Here is a 10,424-nt window from a genome sequence, read left to right on the forward strand (position 1 = left end):
GTGGGAAGGAGGGGGCTCAGAAGAGCAGAAGATCCACCCAGAGTCCCTAAGGGGGATGGCTGTCATCCCTCTGTGTGCATCTGACTGACACCTCAGCGCTGGAGTGAAATAGCATTCATTATCCGGTGACATTTCTCAGGCAGCTTCTTACCTCTGCTTCCCCTGAGATGCAATAACAAAGATTCGTCTGATCTTCCTTCCCCCCATCTCCCTGGCTCCCTGCACCTCCAGTTCCTTTTCATCCCTGCGTCTGAGGGCAGACGTTCTCTAGGATGTGGCGGCGGGGCAGACTCAGTGGTCTCTGGGGAGACTGGGTGGCTTCCTTCCTCTCACTTCAAAGGAACTTTGGAGCGCTGCACTCCGCGGGGTGAATGCATTTGATTTTTTAGGGGGCTGGAATCAGCTTCTGGGCAGGAGCACTTTGGGTGTCTCTTTCCTTTCCATCCCAGGACCTGAAGGGTGGGGCTGGCGAGAGGGCTGTTGGGTGCCTTGGCACCAGTGGGGGACGCACTCCTTCCCCAGAAGCTGCTGTGGAGGTGGGCCTGGAGGACTCCATGGGAGGAGGGCCTGCTGAGGTGGGCGAGGGCTGGGCAGCCAGGGCATGCGGGGGAGCAGTCCAAACTGACTGGGGAGGCTGGACATCCGGGATGCTTGAGCCAAGCAAACTTTTCAAGGCTCAGCTGTTCCAGTGGAAAGCTTGTGAAGGGATGAGAGACAGGGAGACCTGCAGAGGGGGGCTTTTTGCCATCCTCTATCCTGTCCACCAGGCCGAGCAGCCCCAGAGGGAGGGGACAGGAAGATTTCCCTAAAGATGGCTGGAGCATGCTCTAGGCCAGGCTGCCCCTAGTCCCCTTCCTGGGCATACACCCAGGCCCCAGAGCCCACCCCCCATAATGCCTTCAAGGGGCACCTGCCCATCATACTCTTCATTATGGAATATCTGGCTTCAGCCTGAAGGTCTAGGATTTGGGGGAGAGTGGGAGTGGGAAGAGAACAAAATCTTAACAGGCCGACAGAGAGGCTTGGTTTGGTCTCTTTAGGGTCATTGGGAGGGAGAGATAGGCCCTGGGACTATAGCGGTGAACTAGACAGACAAAAATGCCTCTTTTTGATCTAACATGTGAGGAATTAAAGGTAGTAATTAGATACAAAGATGATTATACGTATTTATGTATTTTTGGTTAGATGGTGATAAGGCTGGGTCCTGGGGACTGCCATGCTCCCTCCCCATGGAGAATGCTCGCTTGTCCAACAGAGGCCAGCAGACAAGGGCGATGGACAGAAGTGATGAGAGCTCTGAAGGTGGCGTGTGAATATCCAGACCCAGTAGGCCTACCATCAGCTCTCCTGCATTTCTCAGTCATGTGAGCCAATAAAGCCCTCTCTTTTGGTTCCATTTGATTGGGTTTCTGCCACCTGCAACCAGAAGCATCCTGCCCATCGCATTCCTGCGCCAGCTTGTGTCCTGTCAGGGAGTGCTCAGCAAGTCGCGGCGAAGTTCTTCCCAGCAGCCTGGTGAGGCAGGTGTAACTCTGTCTGTTTTTTTAGATTTGGAAGTAAGTTCAAAGAGGTTGAGTACAAGTATAAGAACGAGAGAAGTAAGAAGTCACAAAAGGACATGCCTCAAACAGAGGGCAGGTCCTAAGCAGCCACTTTGGCCACGTGCGGAGGTCCTGAGGAGCCTGGTTGGCCAGTTTGGGTGGGAGAGGGTTGCTGGGAGGACCCTGAGACTACTCTCTGCTGTGGAGGGAGGGGGGAAACTGCCCCATTTGCTGTGAGGTTGGCCTTTTTTTCATCTCCATTTTCCATGTAAGGAAACTGAGGCTCATTGAGGCCAAAGTCACACAATTGTTAAAAATTCAGCCAGGTCTTTCGATTCCAAGTCTAGGGAGCTTTCTACTCAAAAACTCCTTAAATTTTGGAAACTCTTTGTGGTTTATAAAGCACTTTTCAAAGAGAATGATGAATAGACACAACTGTTAGTCCTGACTTGCACAGTTCTTCGCAAAGATAGCTGGCATGATATGGTAGAAAAGAAAACACAAGATTTGGAAGCCTTCTGCAAATTGTAGCACTCTCTGAAAATGTTTCTGTTGTTTCTCTTCCATTATTTGCATATTTTTACTGTGAAAATTTAAGGGGACACTTTCGTTCTTTCCGTGTCCTTATTCAGTGGCTATAAATTGTCTGTCACACAGTAGGAGCTCAATAAATATTAACTGGCTGAATGAAGCCTCAGGCCTTGCTCTGCCCTCCTTAAGACAGGCTTCTCTGAGCCCAGCTGCTGACCAGTCCTTCCCTCCCTTCCTTCTGTGTTTTGCACTTGACCCCCTCGTCAGCCCTGTCCTGTCTGCCCAGCCTCTCTCCTTTCCCTCTGTCAGTGAGTCACCTTGGGTGCTCCACTGTGGACCACAGATCTCATTGCAAACAGGAGGCTGGGCAGATGGGTGGTGCAAGGGGCTCGCATAGCCCATCTCCCTGGGTTTCTGGGGAAGAAATAAATGACTCAGTGCTAGCCCACAGGACTGTGACACCAGCCCTACCGGCAGCAGCAGCGTGGGCGGGGGGTGGAGGGCTTTCTTCTGCAGCCCCACTCCCTGACTCAAGCCTGAAGGCCTGGACCTGCTTTCTGGGCCTCAGAAGCCTCTGATCAGACCTCCTAACCTTGTGGGGTAACTGGATTAGCTGGAGAAAAAGAGTGGCTCCCTTTGTCCTGCTAGACTGGACTCTTCCTGCAGGATCCCAGGAAGAAAATGGCTGGGGCTGGAGGCTCCAGGGCTCTATCTTGGCCTCTGGGGGCAATGGTCCAGTCTGCTCTGGGGTCTCATTATCTTACCCTGTTTGCAGTATGTGAAGGTGTAAGGCCAGCATGTGGCTCAGCCACTGAACATGGAATCAGAGAGAATAAGAAAGCAGGGGCCTTAGGAGAAGAGCCTCCCTGCTCCCAGGAATGCACCAAGCCTGTCTGCATGACACAGCTCGACTTCCTTGCTCCAGCAGAAGTCATTCTCCGGGTTAGGGTGCTCTGGGCAGGCAGCCTGGTGGGATACACTTTGGCATCAAAGAGACATAAATTCACATCCCTCTGTACTGCTTCCTGGCCATGTGTCCTTGAACCTCTCTGAGCCAGTTTCCTCATGTTGCAAAATTGGAGAGCTGCTGTGAGAGGGCAAAGGGTTTCTCTGTGGGGAGAAGTTTTGGTGTAAAAGATTTTGATGACGTGGCTCCCAGAAGGCAGAATGTGGGCATGTGGGCTCTTTTGTCAAATATGCTTTGGATTCTGGGCAAATAGTTTTTGTAAGGGCCTGGTGTATATAAAAATTTACATCACCCCAAATCAGAGTGCAATCACCATCCTGGCATCTGAGCTTGTGAGATCCTGTAAAAGAAATGCCACAAAAGACAGTGGGAGCAATCTGTTCACTAGACCACCATCTTGGCATTGGAGGCTGGCACAGGGGTTCAGGGTAATCCCACAGGTGGAAGTCCAAGACATCTGGTCAACCCCACATGCTTGGAAGTGAAGTGTGGGTAAAGAATTGGAGAATGACCTGAAGAGGAAGAATTGAAAGGGAGCTTAGAAAATTGTGAGGAAGACATTCCAAAGCCCAGAACTCTGAGGCTCAGGCCTGGGACAGGAGTCCAGCTTGCCCAGGTCCAAGGGCTGTAAAGCCAAGGCTGGATCTTTTCATGACTCAGTGCTAAATTACATCTTGGGTTTAAAGTGCAAGAAGGAGATTGAGACTTTTAGAGCAGGAGGGGGACTTAAAATGACTAAGTCCAGCTTCCTAGGTCCCAGACTAAGGACACAGGAAAGGAAAGAAGCAGCTTTCTCCCACACCAGTTCATCTGTTAGACTGTCCTGAAGTGGAAGTTGTGTGATGGTACCTGGGGCTGCAGTTGTGTGGATCTGGGTGTGTTCCAGGGCTGTGTGCTGTGGGTGTGCAGTGGAGCTGTGCAGTGGCCTGCAGCCCAGGGGCATTATTCTGGTGTTGACTCGCCTTTGAGGCGTGGCCAGACATTGAGTATTGGGTCCGAGGAAGGCACAGGCCTCCTTACTTGAGGGGTGAGGAGGGAGGGACAGAGGGGAGACTTCCTTTCCTGCCTTTTGGGGAATCCCAACTCCATTTCCCCATCCTGGGAGCTTGATGGACTGAGCAAGATCCTCTCCCAAGAGGGCAGCTCCTCAGTTCCTGGGACAATAGCCCCCCTTGGGGTGGGTGAGGGGGGGTGCCTGGCCCCTGCACACATGCCTTAGGATCCTGCTGTTCCTGCTCCAGCTGCCCCACAGGCTACTGGTCAATTCCTGATCACTCAGTGGGAGCTGAACCCCAAGGCAGGTAGGCTTTCCTGGAGCAGCTCTCAGAGGCCCTGGTATATATACTTCCCAAACACAGGATCCCAGTCTTTGCACAAATTCATGGAGATGGGCCAAGAGAAAAACATCTGGGAATGTTTCTGCTTGTCCACTGTCCAAGGGGGGTACTGAGGGACAAGGGTACCAGGCCGGCATTGCCTCCCAGGCTGCATGGAGAAGGGGGACCCCGCGGGAAGAGTGTGCTTGCCCAGAAGTTTGCCTCCTGGATCCTCTGAAAGACCGACCCCTCAAGTTCCTCTCCTCCTGCACCCAATTCTATCACATTCTCTTCATTAGTAGAAAGAGCACCAGACCAGTAGGTAGGAGACTCAGGCTCCAGCATTGACTGTGTCACTGTTTCTGGGTGATCTTAGGTAAGTTGCTGTCTCCTGGTTTGTTCATCTGCAAAGGGGAAATAATAATCAAATCTGTTCTACTGGTTATTTTTAGATGCAGTGAGATAATGTAGGTGAAAGAGCTTTGGAAACTGTATGCAATGCTACACAAGTGTATGGTCTTATTATCAAACAACTCTGAGCACTTACTCATTGCTCATAGCCATCCCTGGCCGTTTAATGCGGTTCCTCTTAGGGACACCAGAGCCAGGGTTTCTTCCTCTTTAATGTGACGATGAATCACCTGGGATTTTGTAAAAAATGCAGATTCTGATTCAGCAGGTCTGAGGTGGCCTTTGATTCTGCATTTCCTTGCTTCTTGATACTGCTGGTCTTGGGGACCACAGGTGAGTAGCAAGGACCTGAACTACCGCCTCATAGGAAAGGACCTTTCTACAGTCGATTGAAAAGACACAGCTCAGAAAACACAGCAGGAGTATCAGTTTATTAAAATAGCTTCCAATCAAAGATGGCCTGTTGGTCACAAATGATCCATTTTGGTTTCTGAAAAGACAGAGAGCAAGAGGTGGGCGGGGGAGAGAGACACAGAGAGACCCGGGAGACTCAGGGGGCCGAGAAGCCCTGGACACATCACTCCCTAGACTTCTCTGCGGAGCAGCCACTGTTGGTCTTACTAAGAGAGTCTGTGCTACCCGTGCTTGAGCCCACACTGTTGAGGTGTTTGTCGATTTTTCCTGGGATGCTCTGCTTCTCTTCATTCTCAGTCTCCCGATGGTAAAAGTAGTTAAAGTTGGAGACAATGACAGGAACAGGGAGGGCAATGGTGAGGACCCCTGCGATGGCGCACAGAATACCCACAATTTTCCCCCCTGGGGTGGTTGGGCACATGTCCCCATAGCCCACAGTTGTCATGGTGACCACCGCCCACCAGAAGCCATCAGGAATGCTAGAGAAATGGGACTCTGGCTCGTCCACCTCAGCAAAGTAGACTGCACTGGAGAAGAGGATGACGCCAATGAAGAGGAAGAAGATGAGCAGCCCCAACTCCCGCATGGAAGCCTTCAGCGTCTGCCCCAGGATCTGCAGCCCCTTGGAGTGGCGGGAGAGCTTGAAGATGCGGAAGACCCTCACCAGGCGGATGATCCTCAGGATGTCCATGCATATGTTCTGCTGGGCGCTCGGCTCTGTCTCCTGGACCAGCTCCGTGATGAGGGTTGCAAAGTAGGGGATGATGGAGATGATATCGATGATGTTTATGATGTTCCTGAAGAAGTCGGTCTTGCTGGGGCAGACCACGAAGCGGAGCACCAGTTCGAAGGTGAACCACACGATGCAGGTGGACTCCACCATGAAGAAAGGGTCGGTGAACATGGTGTGGGAGAGGACTGTCTTGCTCATGTTGAGGCTGGGGTCTCTCACCACCTTCAGCTCCCTATCGTCTCGGAACTCGGGAAGTGTCTCCAGGCAGAAGATGGTGATGGAGATGACCACGACCAAGACAGAGACCGTGGCCACACCTCGGGCAGCGATGGAGCTCTCAGGGTACTCGAAGAGGAGCCATAACTGCCGGTGGATGTCGTTGGTGGGGAGCAATGTTTCGGGATCTTTGATGAAGCCTTCATCCTCTCGGAACTGGTCCATGGCCTCACTGCCCAGTTCATAGAAGGAGATCTCATCAGCAAAGATGTTGATAGGGACATTGGCCGGGCGCCGGATTTTCCCACCAGACTGGTAATAATATAGGATTCCATCAAAACTGGGCCGGTTCCTGTCAAAGAAATACTCATTTCTCATGGAGTCAAAGAACTGCATCCTTTTCTCCCGGTCTCCCAGGAGGGTCTCTGGGAACTGATTGAGTGTTCTGAGCTGGGTCTCGAACCTTAGCCCAGCAATGTTGATGATCACCCGCTGGTTTCCTTCATTCAAGACCACTGCCTCAGGCCCTGGGGGATCGATGTAGTCTTCTCCTGCGAGCTTGGAGAAGGCCGTCTCATGGTTGGTGCTGTCGTTGATGAGGATATTGCAGTTGGAGAAGGAGCTGCTCCCAGGCTGGCCTTTTGGGGTGGTTAGGTCAAAGTCTGTGGCATAGCCTGGCTCTTCCTGGATTTCATCTGAGTTATCAAAATTGACCAGGGCAACCTCCATTTCTTTCCAGCCACACTCATCCATCCTAGGGGAGTCAGGGAAGCAGCCTGAAGACCCTCAGTCTTCCCTGCCTGCTGTGAGCTGTGGAGAGGAAGAAGGGTATCATGCAGGAGCTAGGATAGGGTACAGCTGGCTCTTGATCATTGAGGTAAGTTTTCCAACGGATTAAAAAATGGTTTATTTTTAGCTTGGGATGGAACCTTGCGCTTATTTTGGCAACATTCTTCTTGAAATCCATTTGCTCCCTCTGAGTCTGCACACACTAATAATTAGAAGAAATTGCAAAGACGGAGCCTGGCTGAGAGGGGAAAACTTCCTCCAGCCAAAAAGGGTCTCTGTACACCATGGCGGAGAGAGGCCATAATGGAGAAGTTCACGTTTCTTAATAAAATGTATAATTTTGTACTTGTATGAAGTCCTCCAGTTTACCCAACACTTTGCATGCCCAATCTCATCCTTAACTTTTTTCTTTTTCTCACACTTAACAGCCAGTCCCTCACATATTCTGTTGGGTATTATATCTTCAAAATATATCTAGAGTTCAACCATTTCTTAACACCTCCACCACTACCTCTTGGAGCCAGCTGGGATTCTGTGGGGAAGGGTGAACAAGAAGATGGAGGCTAGGTGGGCAACCACTGTCCTCCCCAGCAATAAGCCATCTGTGCCTTAACCCCTCCTCTGTAAGTAACTCCTAGGGTTGTTTTGAGGGTACATTAATTGAGATAGCATATGTAAAATGCCTGGTGGAAAGATCATTAAATTTATAGCCATTGTTTTTGTAAACTTCCCCACGTAACAGGGACTTTAGAAGCCAATAGACACTGGTATTTTTATGGCCTAAGTCCAAGATGCTTATGGGGAAAATTTCATTAAAAATCATTCAGGCAGTGGGAAGTAAGTAATTGTGTGTGTGTGTGTGTGTGTGTGTGTGTGTGTGTTGGGGGTGGGGTCAAGGAGAGCATACCCAGTGAGCTTGGATATCCACAAACCTAGACTAAAAGTCCTCCCTTAGGTCCATTCAACCTTTGATTTCAACATAAGAACACTGAAACCAGGCAGGCTGGGGGTCAGGGTGGGAGAGGTAAAATCTGTAGTGGTCATAACCTTGAAGTAGTTTCATTTACAGATGACAAGGGTATCCTGTAGGGTACAGTGTTGTAGTCTTTTCAAAGTGATTCCACATTCACTTATTCACATTCACTTAAAAGACAAGAATCATGTGAGGTTGGAAAATGTTATTTCCATTTTACAGATGGGGAAACTGAGTCACAGGATCCAAGTGACCTTCCCGAGGTCACACAACTAGTGGCACAGAGACCCGACATGAACCTGCCTCCCGGCCCGGGGGGCCCACTAGACCATGGGTGCCCTGCGTGGAAGCTGAGGCCTCGTGGGAAGATGCAGGCCAGGGCCTCAGAAGTGTGGGAGCTCAGAGCTTTTTCGGTCCCACGCCCTCCTTTCTCAGTTCAGGACAATTTGTGGGGTGAAGAGCTCAGGTTAGGGTGGCCTGCCCTGCCTCTTGGGAGTGTGCAGCCTTTGCAAGCTGCCTAATTTCACTGAGCTGCAGCTTCCTGGGCTGTGGAATAGGGAGGATGAGCCCACTGCTGAGCATGTCAGGTATCATGTGAGGAATAGGAGGGTTGGAAGGCAGGATGGAGCAGCGGTTAAGAATGCTGAGACCTGAGCCAGTTGCTGTGAGCTGGAATCCTGGCTCTGCACACAGTAAGCCCTGGAGAAATATTTGCTATTCCTTCACAGTGATCCATGTGATAATTTAGAGGGTCCCATCCTAGGCCACTTGGCTGCCGGGCAGAGGTGGGACCAGGACTCCAGCTCTGTGTCCACCTTGTGACTTCAGAGCAGCACTTTCTTCTTTGGAATTCTGGCCCTGGGTGAAGCTTTGGGGTACTTCCTTCTTGGGGTGAATCCCACCCAGTTTTATGTAGACTGAGAGGAAGAGGTACATCTGGGGGCTCTGGGGCAGGGACTTGGAACCACTTCCAAGTGGCTAGAGTGGGCCCGTATCAGGAGCCTTCTCCTTCTTAGCAGGGGGAAGAAGGCATGTGGGGATGAGGGAGAGCTTCTTTGGCCAAAGTAACTTCCTCTCCTGGGAGCCAGGTCACTTCTCTTCCCCACTCCCCCTCTCCTCTTTGCTGCTTCCACGCCCAGCTCAAAGTGACAGATACGGGGGTGGCTGAAGATGGTCAGGTGGTATAGGAGGGGGTGGAACAGTGCCAAGTTCAAACAGCATATTCTGCGGTCTCAGAGGTGTGCTGTACAGTTGCTCCACATGTTACATTTAGATTAGCAAATATTGGTCATTATAGACAGAGGGAAGAGAGAACTGGTCTTGGGAACAAGACACCTGGCTTGAGGCTCTGCCCCAGCACTTAGGAGTTGTATATATTTGAGCAAATCACTGGATTTTGTGAGCCTCAGTTTTCTGATCTGTAAAATGGGGAAAATAATGATAATTCCCACCTCAAAGATCGTACTGAGGATTAAATGAGGTAATGACAGTGAGAACACTTCGTAAGTTATTGCAAAAATGAAAGGAATTACCCTGCCTAGTCCCCTCCCCTCTGTTCCATACCTAAAGGCAATACAACATATTTGTGGGCAGAAAGCACATTCTATGTGGCCTCAAATGGCCCCAGGAGGAATTCTCAGCTCACTGTCCTCTGATCCGCTCTCCCGATCCTGCCTCCTTGACTTTGTGCCTGTTTTGCTTCTGCCTGGCATCCACGTTCCCTTCCTCTGTCTCTCCTCTTCCTCCCTGCCCATCCGGGGACTGTTCAGGTCCTGCTTATCTGACGAGCCTGGCCTGGCCAGTCCCACTTGGAGAGTCCTCTGCCGGCCCTGAGACCCCGCCTCGCTGCCCAGATCGCTCACGTTTGCACTCAGTTTGGAGCCCCCGTGTCCACAGGGTCAGCCCCAGCGCTTCTACTCTCTTGTGAGCTTTGAGAGTGCAGGAGTGTCTTATGGTTTTTCCTTCTGCCCTGCACGGGCTTGGGGGACGAGATTCACCTCTGGTGATCCCCACCTGCATCACCCCAGTGCCCAGCTCAGCATGGCTGATGAGGGTCAGGGTGGTGTAGGAGGTGGTGGGCAGTGCCAAGTTCAAACAGGGTTTTCTGGGGATGTGCAGTGAATACCTGTCAAGCAGGTGAATGCATCAGTGAAAAGAGAAGTGAGAAGTTCATGCTCACAGGAACAGGGATCATATCTGTTTCGCGTACCATTATGATTCCAGGACCTAGCCCAGGGCTGAGCCCAATTAACCTCTGGTGAATGAATGAATGAGAGAGGAATGAATGAAGTGAGGCAGGTAGCATCCTGGACTTGCAAGGCTTCCCCTGCTTTATGATCCCTGACAACTTGCATTTCCTCATCGACTCCATTTTTAAAATCTGTAATAAGAAAATACACTGAGTCAAAGAAGGCAGATAAAAAAAGGTACATATGGGCTTCCCTGGTGGCGCAGTGGTTGCGCGTCCGCCTGCCGATGCAGGGGAACCGGGTTCGCGCCCCGGTCTGGGAGGATCCCACGTGCCGCGGAGCGG

The 10,424-nt window shown here is 51.2% G+C and overlaps 1 protein-coding gene across 1 annotated transcript; it reads right to left on the reverse strand.

The window, feature by feature from the left end:
• Positions 1–5,343: 5,343 nt before the first annotated feature.
• On the reverse strand, positions 5,344–6,882 carry KCNA10 (potassium voltage-gated channel subfamily A member 10). The gene has a single exon (XM_007106491.1). It carries the CDS (start codon positions 6,880–6,882, stop codon positions 5,344–5,346), a length of 1,539 nt encoding a protein of 512 aa, XP_007106553.1.
• Positions 6,883–10,424: the final 3,542 nt, after the last annotated feature.

Source organism: Physeter macrocephalus, unplaced genomic scaffold, assembly GCF_002837175.3.
Source record: "Physeter macrocephalus isolate SW-GA unplaced genomic scaffold, ASM283717v5 random_1748, whole genome shotgun sequence".
NCBI lineage: Eukaryota > Metazoa > Chordata > Mammalia > Artiodactyla > Physeteridae > Physeter > Physeter macrocephalus.

Bases quoted from the DNA above. Each gene is read 5' to 3' on its own strand.
- KCNA10 (XM_007106491.1), bottom strand. From the start codon at position 6,882: ATGGATGAGTGTGGCTGGAAAGAAATGGAGGTTGCCCTGGTCAATTTT.